Source organism: Amia ocellicauda, chromosome 11, assembly GCF_036373705.1.
Source record: "Amia ocellicauda isolate fAmiCal2 chromosome 11, fAmiCal2.hap1, whole genome shotgun sequence".
In the NCBI taxonomy this organism is placed as follows: domain Eukaryota; kingdom Metazoa; phylum Chordata; class Actinopteri; order Amiiformes; family Amiidae; genus Amia; species Amia ocellicauda.
The window spans coordinates 14052277-14073833 of record NC_089860.1 but is presented as its reverse complement, the minus strand read 5'-3'; the positions used below and the strand labels follow the sequence as shown (position 1 = coordinate 14073833).

The 21557-nt window shown below is 38.4% G+C and overlaps 1 protein-coding gene across 2 annotated transcripts; it reads right to left on the bottom strand.

Annotated features, from left to right (window-relative positions):
- Window positions 1-8222: 8222 nt before the first annotated feature.
- Window positions 8223-15308, bottom strand: g3bp1 (GTPase activating protein (SH3 domain) binding protein 1). 2 transcript variants are annotated; one of them, XM_066716626.1, is made up of 12 exons: window positions 15151-15308; window positions 13192-13308; window positions 12890-12971; window positions 12558-12731; window positions 12014-12104; window positions 11578-11713; window positions 11041-11236; window positions 10658-10759; window positions 9952-10066; window positions 9574-9699; window positions 9336-9445; window positions 8223-9174 (listed from the first exon to the last, which is right to left on the bottom strand). In XM_066716626.1, exons 2-12 carry the CDS (start codon window positions 13284-13286, stop codon window positions 8932-8934), a joined length of 1470 nt encoding a protein of 489 aa, XP_066572723.1. In that variant the 5' UTR covers window positions 13287-13308; window positions 15151-15308; the 3' UTR covers window positions 8223-8931. The 2 variants fall into 2 exon arrangements, with proteins under 2 accessions (XP_066572723.1, XP_066572724.1); XM_066716627.1 differs by having other exon boundaries at window positions 11620-11713.
- Window positions 15309-21557: the final 6249 nt, after the last annotated feature.

Here is a 21557-nt window from a genome sequence, read left to right as displayed (position 1 = left end):
CTAGACACACAATATGTGGATAACTCTTTATTTTCACTCTTCAGCTATCCAGTCACCTTTAAAAACACTTTGATGTTTAACTATGCATGGCATTTTATGCAATGTTTACAATTTATTTATTTATACATTATTTCATTGATATATTCAATCATTCATTCTCAAGGGCAAGTAATCCACATTTTCTTGGATGCCTCTTTCATGCTCCAGACTTGAATTAAATTAAAATCACCCCCATAACAGTAAATTCGAAACCCAGTATGCGTTCTGCTCTTTGGCATGAGCAAAGAAGCATCAAATACTCAAGTCATCAATTACTAGGTGTGTAACACAACAATTGGCAGGTGGGACGAAGTTTTGATGGAATCGTTAATTGACTCCTATTCCTCACATAGGAATACAATTATGAATATATATATTGTATTACCATTTTATTGATAAGAATCTATTACAGGACCACAGTGTGTTAAATGTCCTACTTTATAGCACTTAAATTTGAGGTTAAACTCTAATCCAATTCTGATTGCCAAATTATATGTTTTATTTGCTTGATTATTATTTGTTTCTTTTCTTTGTTCTGTTTTCCATGAAGTTTATTTTTGAAACCAAAGAATTATTTTCTTTATCTATCCTCTGTCTTCCTTTTTATGAAAATGTAGATACAAAAGTGACGTTCTACACATAAATACGTCTTATTTTGTTTTTGGTTATGATTTGTTTTGGGATGGTTATTATCATTTTATTTTTTACTATTTCTTTATCATAGTTTCCTAATATTTTTTTAAGCCTACAGCCTACTGATTATTTTATAAATATATTTACATGGACATTCCTTTCAGCTTTTTCTTCATATCTGCCAAAATATGTCTTAAGGAACAGTTTTTTGTTTGTTGGGTTGGTTCTTTATTTATATTTATTTTATTCACAGGAGAAAAGGAGTGCGTATATTTTGGTTTCTGCAACCATTTATAAACTGTCACTCTGTATTGAATTATTGACTCATATGATATGTTTAATTAAAACCACTGGAAAGTAAATGAAGGTGAAGTTATTAGAAATGCTATTGTTCAATTTGGTAAAGTGGGTCTGTAATATGTTTGTTCAATGATCGCTTGATACATTGGAAGCTAAAGTTTAAGGGAAAGGTCTGGCAACTTTTTCCCCCTCCCCATCCAGGAAAACTAAACTGCAATGAGAAATTATGCAATATGGTGTAAATTAATGTGTCTAACAAAACATGCATTATTCATACTTGGCTTGTCTCACTACCAGGGAAGTCTCATCCAGTGCCTCACAATTTGTTGAGTATGCAGTGATTCAGAAATTCTACCATGCATGTCATTCATTCATTGCAATGGAAAGTTTCATTGTTTTCAATGTACTGAATATGCTTTGAATGAATATCCCAGAGGGCTTTGATTGCTGTTGTTAAAGTAATGATAATAATATCTTTACATAAAAAACTGCAGGTTCTTGCTGCAGGAAAAACAAACTAGTCTGCAAACGCTATGCACTGATGTCAGAATGAAATATATACCTGTATAAAATTGTGTGGAGGTTAAGACTAAAGTGGTATGTCACACACACACACACACACATATATGTAAGTGTGTGAGATATGTATGGTTATATTATGTCTATGGTGAGGATATATTAAGCAGATTTAATTAACCCTAAGGCAATACATTGGATTTAAGTTGGGGATGGGCTGCAATGAAATGTGAAATGTTTTTGATTTGCTTTGTATTGATACGATCGGGTGAGCCTTTTGGTTTCAATGCAATTTGAGAAGGACTTTGACAAGATGTGCAATACATAAGATTTAGTATTTTCAGTTAAAAGCAGAAGGAAAATAGTAGTTGTATTAATACAAATTTTTAAATGGTGTTAAGTTCTTCAGGCAGAATTGTCAAATTGAACAAAGAAGCATGTTTTTTTTTTTTTTTTTACTTTGGTGTTTTTGTTTAAATGGCATATTTTCTTTGAAAAAACTGTTACCATTATCCGCAATTTCAACATCTGTGTTGACGACAGATGGGAACCATAGAACAAAGTGGGCCTGAAGAAAAAATAATTCATTTTAAAAATAATTTTATTTATAAATATATATAAAAAAGAAAATGTTATTTTTGCACAAATTGGTATGGCCTTAAGTTTGTATTTTAATTTATTTTTTCTTTGCTTATGTAGTGTGTTGGCACAAAGTGCAGACCTTAACATGCTTATTTCCATAGTCCAAGACCATACATGGCCTTGGATGCTGGCAGAGTAAAGCAAATCATTTTTATTTTTATTTTGTAATTATAAATCTGGAAAACATTGAATATTTTGCATGGATATAATATATAAAATAATGGCAGATATTTTGGGCTTGTACAAAATGTGAGCAATTTGAAGAAAAAAAAAGGAATGTAAAATTTCTGCTGTAACTGTATATAACTAAATATTTATTGAAATATGTCATAATGCTAATTCTAATTAAAATTAAAGGTTTTCTGAAAAAAATCTCTTACCCTGTATTTGAACATCCTGGACATTTCTGAAGCTGAAACACTTTTCTCCAGAGTCAAGGACATGCACGATATTAAATATCTGCAACATTTTCAAATATACATGTATGTACATATATATGAAAAGCCCATGGGCAGAATGTTGTTATTGTAATCGGTGCATTACAATGAAGTAGATACAGACATGACTGAACAATGCACCCAATCTTTCATGACAACCAAAACATACATAATATATCATTTATTTTATCATTTTTAAATTTCAGCAGCAAGATGGATTTTAAACCTGTTTAAAAACAAACTGCACTTCATGCATCTCCAACTTGAGTGTTCAAATATATACAAGCAGGTTTTGTTTTGTTTTGTTTTGTTTTTTAGTCATTTTTTAGTACCCAAAATATTTATTGCACATAATAAATATTTAATATTAATAAATATCTCTCTTACATCACCTGTGCTGGAAAAGTAGGGTCTGTCTATGTATAAGAAGGTAATGTTTGCAAAGTAATCATTAAACTCTTTCAAGGTATGATTTATTTTCTCTGACGATATTGATTCAGATTATTATTTTTTATTATTATTATGATTATTATTATTATGATCATTACTATTATTATTATTATTAGTAGTAGTAGTAGCAGTAGTAGTAGTTGTAGTATAAGGCAATTACATTTGAATTCTGGAGAGTACCTTTTAATTATGTTTTGTTTTAGTTTTTTTCATTATATTATCATCCAAACAAAAAATAGTAAATTGAAAATAGTATTTTGTACTGAACTCTCCTCTCAAACCTGGTATTGTCTTTTCAGAAGCATTATTTTCAAGCAGTGGAACACGCACCCATTCTGAGGAAACAGCTTAAGGCTTATTCTTGTGATTCACCTCTTCTTTTTCTCTCGTGACCTCCGTCTCCGTCTCTCCGACCTCCGTGTTTTTGGTGTATCTTCTGCACTGATGTCTGTGTGCTAAGGGGCCTAAAGTGTGCCAAGAAAACATCCCCCACACCATTACACCACCACCACCAGCCTGCACAGTGGTAACAAGGCATGATGGATCCATGTTCTCATTCCGTTTACGCCAAATTCTGACTCTACCATCTGAATGTCTCAACAGAAATCGAGACTCATCAGACCAGGCAACATTTTTCCAGTCTTCAACTGTCCAATTTTAGTGAGCTTGTGCAAATTGTAGCCTCTTTTTCCTATTTGTAGTGGGGATGAGTGGTACCCGGTGGGGTCTTCTGCTGTTGTAGCCCATCCGCCTCAAGGTTGTACGTGTTGTGGCTTCACAAATGCTTTGCTGCATACCTCGGTTGTAACGAGTGGTTATTTCAGTCAAAGTTGCTCTTCTATCAGCTTGAATCAGTCGGCCCATTCTCCTCTGACCTCTAGCATCAACAAGGCATTTTCGCCCACAGGACTGCCGCATACTGGATGTTTTTCCCTTTTCACACCATTCTTTGTAAACCCTAGAAATGGTTGTGCGTGAAAATCCCAGTAACTGAGCAGATTGTGAAATACTCAGACCGGCCCGTCTGGCACCAACAACCATGCCACGCTCAAAATTGCTTAAATCACCTTTCTTTCCCATTCAGACATTCAGTTTGGAGTTCAGGAGATTGTCTTGACCAGGACCACACCCCTAAATGCATTGAAGCAACTGCCATGTGATTGGTTGGTTAGATAATTGCATTAATGAGAAATTGAACAGGTGTTCCTAATAATCCTTTAGGTGAGTGTATAGTCCACAGCTTGTACAGAAGCCCAGAAATGGAGATGGACTGAAAAGTTTAGGGGAGTAAATACTTGCATTTAGATAGACAATGATACAGGACTGGTAAGGGAATATATCCCTTGTGAACTGTGGTGTTATGAGATAAGACACAAAGCTGATTTATTTATCCAAGGCAAATAACATTCTAGAATACATGGAATTTGAGATGTATTCTTAACTGTTTTTATTTCTGTAAATAAATACGTTATTTCTATAAATAAGTATATATGTATGTACAGCTTCATTGAATTATTTTTCTAACATAATGTTGCAGGCTGTGTACAAATTTGTCAAGGACTCATGCCCGCATTTTACAGTTCACGTGACCATTGTATGATTTTTTGTATCATTTTATTACTAGGAACATAAGAACATAAGAAAATTTACAAACGAGAGGAGGCCATTCGACCCATGGTACTCGTTTGGTGTCCATTAATAACTAAGTGATCCAAGGATCCTATCCAGTCTATTTTTAAATGTTCCCAAATTTTCAGCTTCAGCCACATCGCTGGGGAGTTTGTTCCAGATTGTGACAACTCTCTGTGTGAAGAAGTGTCTCCTGTTTTCTGTCTTGATTGCCTTGAAGCCCAATTTCCATTTGTGTCCCTGGGTGCGTGTGTCCCTGCTGATCTGGAAAAGCTCCTCTGGTTTGATGTGGTCGATGCCTTTCATGATTTTGAAGACTTGAATCAAGTCCCCACGTAGTCTCATCTGTTCCAGTGTGAAAAGGTTCAGTTCCTCAGTCTCTCAGTAGGACATTCCCTTCAGACCTGGAATAAGTCTGGTTGCTCTCCTCTGAACTGCCTCTAGAGCAGCGATATCTTTCTTGAAGTGTGGAGCCCAGAACTGTACACAGTATCCAGATGAGCTCTAACTATTGCAGTACAGTCTGAACATTACTGCCCTTGTTCTCAATTCTACACTTTTGACAATATACCCTAACAACCTGTTTGCCTTTTTTATTGCTTCCCCACATTGTTTGGATAGAGAAAGTGAGGAGTCCACATAAACTCCTAGGTCTTTCTCATGCGTTACTTCATCTAGTTCTACTCCTCCCATAGTGTAATTATAGTGGACATTTTTGTTACCTGCATGTATTACCTTGCACTTGTCTACCAGGTTCTAATATAGATAAGAAAAAGCAAAGGCCCTAGTACTGATCCCTGTGGAACTCCACTAAAAACCTCACTCCAGTTAGAAGCGACTCCTCTAATCGACACTCTCTGTTTCCTATACATCAACCAGTTCATAATCCATCTACTTACATTACCCTGAATGCCTACAGCTTCCAATTTGAGGATCAGTCTTTGGTGTGGAATCTTATCAAAAGCTTTCTGAAAATCTGAAAATCATATGTTTTCACATGATCTACAGCTGCAGTTGCATGTTCAAAGAACTCTAATAGATTAGTAAGACATGATCTGCCTCGTCTAAACCCATGTTGACTATCTCCAAGACTATGGTTTTCATTAAGATGCTCCTCTATTTTCTGTCTAATCTTTTTTTCCAACATTTTACAGGTGCTGCAGGTGAGGCTGATTGGTCTGTAATTTCCTGGCTGTTTTGTCCCCTTTCTTGTGGATTGGTATGACATTTGCTGTCTTCCAGTCAGTTGGCACATCCCCTGTTCTAAGTGTCATTTGGAATATTTGATTTAGCGGCTTATAAATAATTTCCCTCATTTCTTTAAGTACTGTAGGAAATATCCCATCTGGCCCAGGTGATTTGTTTGTTTTTAATTCTGTTATTCCCTTTAGTACCTCCTCCTCATTTATCCTGATCTCTCTTAGGATTTGACTGGACTGTAAATGAAGAATATGGTTCTTTGCAGTAAATTGTGATGGTGTGCCTCAATGTGTACTTCAACGAGGCAGAGACTTTTAACATCAAGATACTATGAGAAATCCATCTCTCATATCCTGTTTAAGCCTTGCATGATTTTGCATAAACTACAACATCATTAAAAACCATAATAAAAACAAAACACAAACTCTGAAATCCATTTGACCACACTGCTCTTATTATACAGAATATCCATCTGATTAAAGTGCAGACACCCAATATCATTTTGACAGTTTCATTTTAGTAATTACATCACCACAGTATCACTGATGGTGATGTTTGCAACAATTCCAATGGGATCTCTCCTATCCTCTGCTAGATTAAACAGAATGGCTAGCATTCCATGTGCCATTTTATTGTAAAACACTCAGACCTTGGCCTGAAGGCAGTGGTCTCTTCCTTGTCTGATTTGCCATTCATGCAGTGTGCACTACTCGGTGGCATGCCAATTATGTGTGTGGATTATGAACCACAATGGACTGGCTCTACCAAATTCATTTTTTCCATGACCCAAGTCCCTAACATACGAGGCTCCCCCGCTGTGAAAGATGCAGCTTTGGACCACCCAGTCCCCCTGAATCCCCTGCAGTTCACTACATTGGGAGTGGAATTACATTACAGCTGACATCTAAAACCACCTCGGGGGGGAAGCCAGTGGAACATGAAGGCTTTGACAGAAACTCATTTCTCATCGCCTGAAATATGAATATTTCTCTCCCTGGCTGTACCTCAGCTAGCAACGTATTTGTGTGATGGGACAACAAAAAGCAGAAATGTACAAAACAAAAAAAGTGAAAGCAATGCAGATTCTCAATCGGCCAGCAAGAAGAAGGAAAAAAAAAGTGAATGTAAATAAATCAAAATGATGAGCTTGTCTAACAGGATCCCAGCAGCACAATGACGTCCTGCGTGACAAATAGCGTTGATTGTGCTGCAGACTAGAGTAGAGAGCCACAGGCTTTCTCTCGGTTCTCCAGCTGGGGGGCCGTATGCTCAGAGGGATTTTGCCAGCTGTATTTGGCAATCTCAAACCCATGTGGGCCAGAGGGTGTGGGAAAATAATAATCATCTTCACCACTTAATTTTTAAACATGTAATAACTGCATCAAAACAGTGCACTACATTTATAACCCATCTGTAGGCAGTTCTCGTGTTTAATTAACTTGGATAGTGCTGTTCCTAGGTAGGCTGTCACTGTACAAGAGAAGAATCTGCACTCTTGTGCTCTAGGGATTTGGTGAACTTCATTAAATCTGCCAGGTGGCAAGCACACTACGGTCCACTCCGTGTGCACAGGCATGTGTGAGAAACCCTTATCTTGAAATGCTGTAGACCAGAGGGCAGGAGCAAAAATGCCATACCTGGTATTTGTCTGCACAGGACTGGAATTTAGTGTACAAAATTAATGTGCATAGCCCCATAAAAACCTCATTAAATATCATGCATTATTTCCGATGTTTCCATTTAAGGGACATTCCAAAAGTATCTTACTAGCTACAACAAAAGTAGCTCCCACTTTTACATGTTATTTGATACTGTGAATTTAATGAAGACGTACATTAAACAGTTAGTTTAAAATCTACAGGTAGGGTTATTTTTAAGCCAGAATACTGGCTTCTTCCCATATATTCCTTTCCAGTATAATGTCCATTATAAATCTGTCCCTTTATCCTACAGAACATCTCCATCTAGTGGCTATACTCCATTATGGGTGTAGGGCAATTACATCAATACCTTCAATTACTCAGACCACTTAAATCATACAGTCCATCATAACTGTAAGCTGTATTTCTCCTTCACCCTATTGCTAGTATAAGTAGACCCTGTGGTATTAAAACTTCTCATACAACACCAATGCAACTAAATGGCTAATTAATTTCTAACAGCTTGTTTACTGAAAGATGAAATTATAAATAAGGTATTGGCACATCCTTTCCTTGGAGTTTGTAGATACATTTATGGAGTATATCAATTTCATTTCAGTGGTACTTCTGCTGTAATGAAGGGTGAGAAAATTTGTCTGCCAAGTCCATAAAAAAGCACTCAAGACTTGAGCTAAAAACAACAAAGTTTAGAGACGAAAGAGCAAGTATATACTGATAAAGCAAATCTACACTTTATTTGTACAACTTTGCCAAGATTGGAATGAGATAAATAGAAGGCACAACAATTTGTTTTTACAATACAAAATTAAAACAAGTAAGAACATCTCCCCAGAAGACAGCATAATCTTGAAGGAAGAATGTACTTTAATCCAGACTTAAAAAAAAAAAAAAAAAAGTGGTTTAAAAATAGAATTACTTTAAAAGTGCTGTTAACATAAGTTAACAGCCCAACACTTTTCTGGTGAAGTGCAGAAAGATTTACCCAAAAGGTCTTGATTTGCAATGGACATCACAATTCATGATTCAACCTGATATTAAAAATAAACAGCGCTAGGATTTAAATAGTAGCTCCTGAGGAGGGGGGCTAAAAATTAAAAGAAAATCTCAAGAATGTCTTTAGCAATACACAGGATTGCCTAAGAAGTAAAAACACGTTCCTTTAAGAAACAGGGAGAGAACGCTAAAACCAGTCTCTGGATTTGTCAATTCAAGTAGCACTTTTTTTGTGTAACGGTTACAAATACAGGTTCCAAACAAAAAGAAAATAAGACCAGACAATGAACAAAAAAAAAAAAAAGTCCAGATCAAGCTGGGATCACATTCCAAAACCCCAAAGCTGAAAATAACAGTTAAAATAGATGAACTGGAAGCCAGCCGTGTTGTTAGTTTAAACAGGCCTCAGTAGTGGTTACGATCGGGGAAATTCATTGGCGTTGTCCCGCGTAGCGCCCTTCGCTGGGTCCAGTGCCCCGGCCAGTACCAAAGCTGGGTTTCTGGGCGATGCCTCCTCGGGTGGGGGGTCCTCTCAGTCCTCCTCCTCCTGCTGCTATCCTGTCACGCGGCCCTCCTGGCCCCCTGGGACGGATGTCCCTCCGGTCACCTTCACGGGCGGCCCGGGTTTTCTTCTCCTCCACATTCAGCCGCACGTCTCCTCGGAACTTGATTGGCTACAGACAATACAACAATTCCAATGGGGTTAGAAGTGGCATGAGTTGGACAAACTTTGGACTTAGTTTATTTTAATGATGTGCTACAAGATATGCGTTCTGGGATATTTAGAAAACAATATGCTGAAGGTGCCTTGTCAATAGTAAGAAAAGAGACTTACCCTGTTGTTCAGTATCTTCTGAACAGGTTCAGAGTCATCAAAGACGACGAATCCGAAGTTCGGCAGCTTGCCCCCACTGTTGATTCGCAATTCTACCACAACGCCAAACTCTGGAAAACAAAAGCAAATTGGTACAATTAAGCACGTGAACCAAAAGATCAATTCTCTTCTAGATTTTAAAGGGATAAGTTGCAACACTCATTCTTACACTGGTACAGCAGTTCAATATTTTACTTACGTTCAAAAAACTCCTTCAGCTCAGCCTTGTCGACATCATGGGGAAGGTTCCCCACAAAGAGCTGGTGGCTGTCGGGATACCTCACTGTACGCCGCACTTCACTGTCAGTCTGCTCACCTTCCCGAGCTAATATGATCAAAAAGGAATATATACATGAGCAAGAATCATGGGAGATCCGTTCCACAAAGTTCATCCACACCCCCATATCAATCTAACAATTCTAAAATAAACTCTGCTCCAATTTTAATGGGGGGCTTTTCACCCCCTTATCCAAAAGCTAAATTAAGGAATTAACAGAGCTAGAACTAAATACACAATAGGGTCAAGAGGGTCCGGTTTGGGCAGCCCCCTTTGAGGCCGCTCATTGTTAGTGCCCACCTCCTGGTCTTGGCCCCCTGTGTGCTGGGGGTCCCGGCCTCTGTTCTCTCAGTCTCTGGTCTCTCTGAGGTCTTTGTGCTGTAGTTTGAGTTTCCGGCTTTACTTCCACTCGGGGCTGAAGAGAAAAACATTTACAAATGTGTTACACAACACGGACACCGACATTTACTAGTAGCCTAAAGCTCACATTTGCAGAGATCGCTTTAATCGGCAGTAAAGCTTTCAGCATGTCATGAAGTCCCTAAACACCCTTTAAATGTGCGGAAAGGAACAATCCCTTCCGGGCAAGTCTCAAATGCTAAAAAAAAAAAAAAACGTGCATATAACATTAACATAACCATCTACATTTGCAGAGGCAGCTCAATAATTTTGCTTGGCAGATTCTTTAAAACTAAAGACAAGTGCCAGAGAAGCAGCCAAAGTCTATTCTTATTGAAATATAACACTAGTCTGTCACGCATCAGTTGGATAGGGTTAAATTTATCATGCCAGGAATTCAAGCAGCAGGACAGAAGTGGACTCGTAGAAAAGGAACTGGGGGCAGAGAGAGTGCTCGAACAGATACAAAAATATTTAATTAGGCATATTAAGCCCCTTCTAAAAGGACTGAGTTATCCAAATGGGGATCAAGGGTTTCATTGGTAGTATATGAAGATTACTAAGCTAAACTCACAATATGAACTTGTTTCGGAGTGTTTTACCATACCTGTACAGTGGGAGCTTTAACAACGTGTGGGGGAATTCCTGATACTGGGACAACCCCACCAGGAGGGAGGTTTTTACTGGTAACAGAAGCCCAGGAAAATGGCTGTAGAGACAGAAAATCAGTAAATCAGACCGTTATTGCGATAGCCCCTGTGCCGCCCTCTCTTTAGCTCATACCCAAGACCTCACCACGTCACGTCTGCACTCATTACCGCTTGAACTATGAAGCATGCTTTGCATTTTCACTTCTCTACATTTAACTTCTGCACTTTTGGAATTGTTCAATTGTACTGGTATTATGCAGAGTTTTAATTCATTGTATTACTGCACTTCTGTATTTCTCATGTAACCTGAATAGATAAGTAAAAGGAGGCAGTTTAGTACCCGGTTTTCCTCGGGTATAACTGGCGCAGGGTCAGCCGGTGTTGGAGATGGACACTTATCCACTTGCTCCTCTGTGTGAGGCTCCTGCTCCGTCACCACTTCTCGTTTCAGTTCTTCCACAGCGGGTTCGGGCTCTGGCTCCGGCTCAGGTTCTGGGGTTACAGCCTGTTCTTCCAACTGCTCTTCCAACTCCGAGCTGAAAATATCAGATCGGATTTCTAAACCCAGGCATCACTAGATGGGTTTGCCCAAGCTCACCCCGAGATTTTGCAGCTCTGATTTTGTTACTCAAGACTTACAGGGCCGTAGAATTTGATCTCACATTCAAATACAAATAATTAAAAATAGGTTGGAGGACATGCTCGTGAAGTCATAGCTTATCCCAAATGTCAAACCTTTACAGCATGAACTAATGAATAACCGCTAACCGTGTTAACTATTCAAGACTAGCTCAGTACTTCATATGCCACATTTAACATCCAAAACTAGAATAGCGAGCAAGATTTAATAATGACAACATTTGACTGGTGGTATTACCCAGAGTTCATATGCACAGCAATTGCAACCGAATTGCCATACCTTGCAGGCTGTTCATAGTACACAGAGGAGTCCTCCTGGACTGCCTCAGGAGAGTGTGCTCTGTCCTCCGTCTCCTCTACCTCCTCTTCAGACTCTGAAACAAAAGCAATGTGTAACAACTTGTTTTAGATGACAGCGGGTGTTGAAAGGATTTTCAAAACCTCCAGGATCACAAGAGTAATAACCAAGCAGCACAAGAATAGTTTCATTCAAATGTTGTGCGAGATATTAAACCATTTGTGAGCTTCACACCTTACATGCAAACCCCTTTCTTGTTGACTTCCATCCATGCGTGACAGGGTTTAGCCGTTACCACAGCAACAGACTAAAGTCGACAAGCCAGGTTTTGCAGCATTCCAGCCCCCAGAAACAATCTGCACAAACTGGTCCTTACCCTCAGGGGGCTCAGTGTCTGAATCCCCAAATACTTCATCCTGATAGCGAAATATGTCATTATGTACGTAAAACTTGTTTGCAACAGTTCCCTAAAAAAAGAAAAAGGAAAAAAAAAAAAAAAAAAGTCTTAGAAAAGATGGTTTCAAAATGGCATTGTACACCTTGCACCGATAGTTGCTTCACATTTCCATTCCTACTTTGCAATTTGCCCCAATCTTATCGATGATGCTCCAAGCGAATCAGAGAGTACAGCCCAGGAACCAAAACACTAAAGCTTGGAATCCACTTAACTGATAAAGGCATCTTGTTTTCAATTACAACGCAACTTTAAAGGTTTAAAAGGTGCAGTATTAACCATTGTAGTTGAATAATTAAATTATAGTTACATTAAAAGGTAATAGCCAGTAAACATGATTGAATCTTAAGTCTAATTAACTGAAAGTGTAACCTTGACATTATACAAAGATATTCTAATAATGGCACTGCCTTTAAACAAACAGACATGTTATGAGCAATGCCCACATCAACTTGACGGGTCTCACCTCGGGTGCAAGAACAAATGTCTGCATGAACCTCCTCATAGGCTGCATGTTGTTAGAAAGTTCCCCCATCACTTGAACCACAACCCCATCGTTCAGTGTGGCATGGGCGTCCACGTGCCGAATTTTTGTGTGGCATTCGCGGAAGCTCAACGACATCACTTTTTTATGAATTTCCTTGAAATAAAAGAGGAAATACTATTAATACTGAATGTCAATTAGACAGTTACCCAACATCTACAAAACAAAAGCGTAGATGAGCCGAGAAAACATAGTACACTGACATGCTTAAAATACCTGAATAACATGTACAAGACCTCAATTTAAATACTTACAGACTGCCCATAGACTGCCTCAACAGGCTTTCCACTGCTGTCCAAACCACCATGAACATAGGAAGAGTTCTTTCCATAGAACCTGCAAACAAATGGAGAAAGTTCAGAAATACCCTTTTCCTGTTCTAAAGCGTGCCCAAACCATTACCATATGGCATCGCCCTTGCAAAGTATGCAAACACTTTGCATTAACTTGAATCGGTGAACACTATTCGATCTCACTACCCCGATTTCTCATCCCCACCAAAAGCCGGAATTAGGTTTTGCAATTGAGAAAATGAACGATTAGTCACAATCTTTACCTGTGCAGGTAGTCGGGCGCCTGGTTCAGAAGAGTGTAGTACTGTCGGACAAACTCTCGCCCGACCAGCAGGGCACTGGGCTTCTCCATCACCATTTCTTTGGTCAGCTGATTAGGACTGAAAAGACGAGAGAAACTTCAAAAAGCGGAAATGGAAATGTACGCATATACACATGGGGAAAAGTCATGTCATTTAAGTTTGGTAAATGGCTTGTTATAGTCCATCATATTCCATTGTTATATTCTGCAAATTGCTAACCAACATTGCATGCACACAAGTTAAACGAGACCATATTCAATAGAGGAAACATCTAGTGAGGACTGGCCAAAACCTCCCTTCTTAGTGCAAATTAATTCACAAATTACACTTCTAGGAATTAAACTAGCTTGGTGGGAGCATTCTCATGTTTTCCAGAGACACATACCAGCTCAGTTTGTTTGCGCACACAAAAAACTACCAGCTCCTGAGGTCTTTGCAGGCACTGACTATGGCTGCAGCCTGGAACAAGAGCCTGGGAGACTGGATCAGACTGGCTGCAGCTCCCACCTGCTAGGGTCAACCCTCACCATCTGCTTCAGCATTAATAAACCGATCCCTCTGCTAATTTAATGAGACAAACGAGGTGGTGGCGACACCTCTGGCTTTTAACCAAGGGCTCCTTCTTGAAGTCAAGCACACCTAATCTAACCTTGAGACACAAAATCTGGATGTATTACACAGATCCCATTAAAGAGATCATCCCGCTGCCAGAGCAAGACTCCAAAGCTCCTCATCTGGGAGACCCAGAGGGGGGCAGCGCAAGTAAACAGGGCCATTTCAACCCCCTGTTAGTATGAATAGCTTTGTCAATGCAGCACATTGACAGAGGGCGTTGAAACCCCCGTTCAGTCGATGTATACTAGGTATCGTATGGGGAGCGTCTGGGGCGCAGACTCAGAACGACTTCACATTATGCAATAGTCCAATAAATGCAATCTAAAGAAAGGAGAACCTGACAATGCTGGACACCAACCAGTGAGAGACATCTCGCACACAGTTGTCGTTGCTTATCAAGCCCCCCATTTACCCAGCAAGCCCGCTGATTTACATTTCCGCATTTCAGAGAGCATTGTCTCCAGGAACACATGCAGATGCGGCTCCGCGGGCACATGGCGCTCACAAAAGCGTCTCGTCTGGGAGAAATCGGCCGATTTGCTGTCCGCGACTTAAAGCGATCTACGGATTCAACCGTATTTAACACACTGGTGTCTGATGTATACGACAGAATCTCAGTCATTTTCAACGCCCAACCCCCCCTTCACTCATTTACTGTGAAGCCGGACTGCTGGGCTGGATCTGACTGGCGCAATAGTGATACAGTGATACAGCAAACGCCCGCTTGTATCGATTAACCATCATACCGCATCTAATTGCATGGATTTTTGATTTTTTTTTTTTTAATAATACAACCACATACCCTTGTCAAGCACTGCTAAACATGGACATTGATAGATTTACAGAGTTAAAACCTGAAACAGGAGTCAAGTGTAAAAGTCTATTACAGTTCACTAGCTAGCTGGCCAGGCCGCATTAGACTGCGTCAGAGCAGCCCGAATAAGGCGTTTTGATCGGGTCAGATCAGTAGTAATTTTCCGGGAAACTGTCCCTGTAATTCAGCTATACGTTCATTTCAAACCAACCAACACATTTCAAATGTTCAATGCGTTGTACAGCCGGAGAAACGAGATCGATTACCTGAATCCATTCGCCCTTACACTACTGCGTTACATGCAAATGAAACTCGGTTTATATCATTATTTTCCCCGCCACCGGTCCATTAGCTCTCAACTGTATTCTTTAGAAAATCTGCATGTCGGTGCAGTGCGTCGGCTATTATTAAATGTTATTAGTTAATGTACAATAAACGACCCATTATAATCTTAAACACGGTTAAAAGCCACCTGGCTTTATTCGACTTACCTGAAGGGTAAAGTTTTATATCAAAGGCTCAATTCAGATCGTACGATTAGCGATTTAGTGTAATCGCGTCCCCTACCCCAGTGCTGGGAATATTCTGGCGGCCTCAAAGCGTGCTCAACCGGCTTCTGCCTATACCTCGGAGACAACCGAACCTGGTTTCCGACGTCATTGCAAAGAACCAATCAGCAGTCAGTGGTAAGAGCCCCAGCACCAATCAGAAATAAGCTTCCTGACCGAAAACACCCTCTCGTTCTGTGGTCACCTCCCATTGGCCTACTTCGGGAAAAGAAGGTAAGCGCTTGCCTTAGATAGAAGAGGAGTTGACCTATCACCGTCGGCCAAAACGCTTACGTGCGGAGCGTCACTGCGAGCCTGGCGTTAGAGGAGCTATTCTGATACTTGCGCGCGGTAGGGGCGGGGTTCCGACTTTGATAAACAGGTTTCGTAACCAATCACGTCCTTTCCTCCCGCTTTTGCCATTCAAGGATTAGCGCTTTCGGGTAAAGAGGCGGGACTCTTGAAGAGGCCCCCGCGACACTCCTTGGGAAACCCCGTTCACTGGGGGCGGGGATTTCTTTGTTAGGCGGCCACTAGTATAACAATACTAAATCTGATTGACAAGCATTTGAAGGCCCAATTTTAAAGGTGTAGGAGTTCCATTATTTTCCCCATGTAAGATACTTCCATAAGTATAATTTGTTTAATTATGTGTATGTGTATATATATATATATATATATATTCACACCATCAGCCTATATTGATCCACTGATGGATGAAGGTCTCCCCAAGATGTTTCCACTTGCTTCAAACCTTAGCTTCTCTTTTCCGTGTCATGCCTGCAAAGTGTATGATTTAATCTTCTCATCTTCTAGGTCTTTTTTTAATCTTTTTGATCCATTCAACACCTTATTTTGTCCATCTTTGATCTGTTCTTCTTGCAATGTTTCCAGCCCAGAGCCATTTTAACATTATCATTATTTCAATGATGTCACATATTCAAGTTTGTTCTTGGATCTATTAATCTCTTCTGGTTATTCCTTTCCATGCTTCTTTGTGTCACCCACAGTTTCTGTATCATGTTGACCAGGTTTTGACCTGGAGGGTTCTGGCTACAGCAAAATTCAAACCCCTGGTATCCCGCGTCCATAATTACAACACGTCCTCATGCTGCTCCTCTATCTCCTCACTCAAGGTGCACTCTTATTTTGATGTCTTCCATAATTTCTCAATCTGCACTGATTTGTTGTCCAAATTAGACATAACTTTTGACTTCTTCAAGTATCCGTTGATCTGCTTATTGTTTTTTAGATTTAACAAAGCTGTTAAACTTGACTTTGGTTTCACACATTTTTATATGTATAAAATATATGATTTTAAAAGTCCAAGTTAGTGTATGGTCATGTAAATGTGCAGTAGTTTTAACTGAATTAAGTTTAAAACAAAAAACATCTATATGCAAACATGCCCAGAATTGTCATCTGGCCCTATGATACCCCAAAACTTTGAGACAGAAAAGCGAATTTTTATACTTAAATAAATTAAGGTGTATACCTGCCACACCCTTATTAGCTAAGATCAATACTGTAGCTGAATTATCAAATGCAGCTAATAAATAATGCTGATCAGCTGTGCATCATACTACCTCTGAACAGAGCTGATGAAAAACTCAGCAATACTATAAATTAGATTGGAGAGTAATGCATGTTACGTCACTTTATTATGATTGAATATTATAAATAAAACACTAAAATAGAAATGTACATTTAAGTATTTTTAAGCAATACTATAATAATCATACACACCTAATTTTTTCCAGTTTTTATTTAAATTTACACATTTTAATATCTCAATATATTCTTTCTACATTGGAAATTAAATATTGTTCAGGAAGTTCTTCCCAACACTGTTGTAGAAGTTCCCACAAATGTGTTGAACTTTTATGTTGCTTTTTCTTTCTCCCGTCTGTCCAGTTCATCCCATGTTTTGGGTCATTATCTTGCTGTAGGATGAACCCCTGACCAACTAGGCATATACCAGAGGGTATTGCATGGCGCTGCAAAATGCTGTGGTAGCCGTTTTGGTTCAGGGTGCCACTCACTCTGTGCAATTCACTGACTCTGGATCCAGCAAAAGAGCCCCAGACCATCACCTCCTCCATGTTTGACAGTTGGTGTCACACACTGAGGAACCATCCTTTCGCCTACTCGATGGCGTACAAAAACCAGGCGTTAATCAAATTGTGATTAATCGGTCCATAAGACCTTCTTCCAGTCTTCAGTAGTCCACTGGCGGTGCTTCATGGCCCAGGCAAGCCTCTTTTTCTTATTTTGCCATCTTTGCAATGGTTTTCTTACTGCCACCCGACCTGTCAAACCTGCAGCTCGAAGTCTTGTCTTCACAGTTGAAACTGAGACTTGCTTACTGCGTCCAGTGTTAAGCTGTGCTTGAAGCTGTTGTCCTGTGAGCCGCTTATCACTCAAGCTGTTGACTCTCAGAAACTTGTCTTCTGATTCTGTTGTGGCTTTGAGTCTGCAGACCTATTCCTGTCAGAGTTTCCTCCAGTTTCCAACTGCCTTTTGATGGTGTAGGAAACTGTACCTAAAAACTGTGCTTGAATTTCAATAAAAACTGGAAAAATGTGGGTGTTCTAAAACTTTTGACCAGTAGTGTACCTCTATAATTAAGAACCAATATTAATCTTCGGAAAGATTTTATAGTTAATGTATGCATTAATTCCTTTTAGTTTAATGGTAGGATCATTTTAAATGTCCTGGGAATTATGGAGACAGGTGATAAACATACACATACGTATCATTGACTTGTGACCATACAGTAGCTACCCCTTTGAAGAGCTGCATCTGATTTCATAGATGATAAATACATACAAAATATGATGTCTAATTAAATTACTCGAATACAAGATGTCAGCTGACAGAGGAGTACTTTTGAGGATGCAGCGTGGCTGATATGACTTGCGGGTGTGTTATTCAGGACCCTGTTATTTCTGGTTTACTCACTAGCACCAGAGTTATTTTTTATTTTGGAAAGAGTTGAATAAGAAGTGTCAGTACATTAGTATGTATTGTGACTTGTTTCTTTATATATTGTGTAAAGCAAGAAGCCCCACAGTTGAGTACAGGAGTACAGAAATTTAGCAAAAAAAAAAAAGAAAGCTATTTCCGATACCATACAGTAGAGGGCAGCGTACTCCCCCCAGCTGGTCATGAGTTTTCCTCATTGAAAATAACTTTGCAAGAGAGTTAACTGATTTCAGATGACTTCCTCAGGATGTCTGGGATTTAAATGTTGTTTTCCAACTTGTTGTTTTTACTTGGAATAATTCATATTTTTGAGCACAAAAGCCACGACTTAAGACAGTCTAGGACTGAAAATGAGAGGATAAAAATAAACACGATAGGTTACTGTTGATTTGTATGTGTGTGTCTCCTTTAAAACTTGTTTTCCCTTTGTAAAATGCCATTGTTTTAATTCTGAAATCCCTAGCAATCTCCAGCAACTGATAAACCTTACAGACTGAACTCTGCAAATAATGTATTAGTCATCTGTAGGAGTGGTAAAAGCTTCCAAATTCAGACTTCTTGAAAGACTACACTATAATTTTGACTCAATACCAAAAAAAAAAAATGTTAATTGGATTACATGTATGCTTTAGAAGAGTAGACATTACAATAGATGTTTATTAAATAAATAAAGCAAGAACTTGGACTTGTAACATTTCCAATCGAATTTACAGTTACTCAGTTAGAGTTCAGTATTATGATTTCCAACTGTCAGGTCTCGTTGTCAGATGACTAAAATAATGGCAAAGCTTATTGTGTATGGAAAACCCTCCCATCCCTCTGGCCAACAAGACAGCTGTTCATATATAATCTTGCTGGAATTCTCCTTTCCATTGTTATTGTTCAGGACTATTTGACTAAATGCATGTAAAGAACCAGGAGGCAATGAAAGACAATGTCCACCTCATACCATGTTGGGCGGGATTTGTGAAAAACAAGAAACAAATACACATCAAAACCCTTGAAAAACAGTTTAACACAATCACAGCTTATTATAAATACAGTCTATTATATGTATAATATATAATGTATAAGGGATTTGTTATTATTATTATGAAAAGTATTATATACAGGTGTTTAAATATTGTTTCATGTTGTCCTGGAATCCTGGGGAAAAAATGACATGTATCTAAAATGTTATTCTAAATCTATATTGTTTAGGTTTTCTGACACATTATTTTAGTTATTGGAAAAACTGATAATAATAATAAAGGAAAATCATTTAAAACAAAGTAGAACAAAAACAACCACAATAATAATAATAGCCTTTCGTTTTCTGATGCTTTTGTGTAATGCATTTTATTACTCATGTGCTGTGGCTGGCATAGTTCAGATTTGCTTCGCTGTTCAGTTTTGCGAGCAGCTGTTGTTTCAGGGTGGGGCTGCTGCTTGTTCCTCTCGCTCCGGCTCTTTGTCTCTGGCTGTGAAGGTGCAGCTGGTAACAGGGTGTCCTAGAAACAGCAGGACCCAAGAGGCTCTCAGAAAGCCTTTCACAGCAAATCTAATGTGATGTTCAACTGTTTTTGAGCAGAGAGAAACAGCCACTTTTGCTGCAGGCCTGATAAAATGGCAAATGAATTAAAGAACGAAACAAAGCTTCACAATGTCTGGTTTAGTTCTTAGGTTCTTTTACAATAACAGTCTATTCTCCAACAGCATAATGCAATATTGTAAGTATTTCTTTTGTATACAGTGTTTCCCATTAGGCAAACAATAAATGATTAAATAAATAAATATAGAAAGAAGGGATTTAAGAATTTATTTTTGGACTCCTTTATCATTTTCTTTCATTCCTGTTTTATAAAATTAACTTGAGAAGTTATGTCAGGATCTTAGATAGCAAACTAGGCATTTAAAAGCATTTATTAAGAATAGGAAATATTTTTTATTATGCATAATAATAATAATAATAATAATAATAATAATAATAATAATAATAATAATAATAATAATGTTTTCATGCAAAGAAAATTTGTATTTTAGGTGAAACCATTTTCATACATTTATATTTTAGTATCATAATCTAAAATTCATCATCATTGGGTTTTATTTCTTACAATGTGAAAATAGTTTGAATTTACTTACATTTTTAAGAGAAAAGGTAGAAAAGACTCAATGCGTTTAGTTTTATTTCAATATCAAGACTGTTCAAGTTACTCTGAACACGTTTTGTCTGTTTCCTCCGTAGACAACAAAGTGACTTTTAAAGGAATGTTTTTTTGGCAAAATACAATGCAGGAAGCATTGCTATGGAGACGTCATTGAAACAAACCGGCCCTTTATGCTTCACTTCAATACTATCTTTCAGTGGTGTCCTTGTTTGTCACAGAGCATCGTGTGTCATAATAGGCTAGCACATGTCAAAGAGGATCTATGTGGGGATTTAACTCATTGCAGCCCCAGTCAAAGGTCATGGTTTTATGGTTCACCACTCTTATTTGGTCAGCAGTGGAATCTCACAGGTATGTACAACTCCCTGAGCTGATATATTGGCAACACATGCTGATGATGTAGACATTTTTGATACAATTAAGACAATTCTTTGTTTGTGATTTCCGTTGCTTCCTTTTCTGAATATGATTGTAAACACATGAACTGAACAATCCAAAAACAGACAAGAAAAAAAACATTTGAAGATTTGTATTAGGTTAATCTGTTAATTTATGGCTGAGATTAAATTGGAGTTGGAGGTGAATGTATTAATATGTTTACTCTGTTCTACAAAAACATATTATGTATAGCTGCAAATAAATACTTTTACCTGAAGGGAGACTGGAGCAGAAAATGCTTATTTAAAAAAGTATAAATCATCTTGTTCTGTGTTTCTCTAATTTAAGAACAGAAAGATAAGTGATGTTTCTATGGAAGCAGAATGAGAATTTCAATTAAAGCGATAAAAGAAACAGTGGGAGTGTAACATCTTCCCACGAAATAAAAGAAAACAAGGTAACCATGGCAGATAACAGCATACTTCTGACGCATAAACAATGGGTTGGAGCAGTGAATTCGATGATGATGATGATGAAGTCTTTCAAGAAAGGTTTTCACTGAAACAGAAACTATATGACATGGAAAGGTGGGACATTATTGATTCAGTTCTTTATCCACTCTTCCAGCAAAACCAATATAACTTAGTTGGACTAAGAGAACACAAAGTTTCGGTCATGTAATTTTAGCTGATTAATATTGGTTAATTTTCAATGAAGTGATTATTAAGGATGGACACAGTCCACGCTACTGGTTTTACACGCAAAGGAAGATATTCTGGGAAAACCTCATTCCATGATTTAATTGCAGAGCTTTGCAGAAGAATTGGAAATTATAGA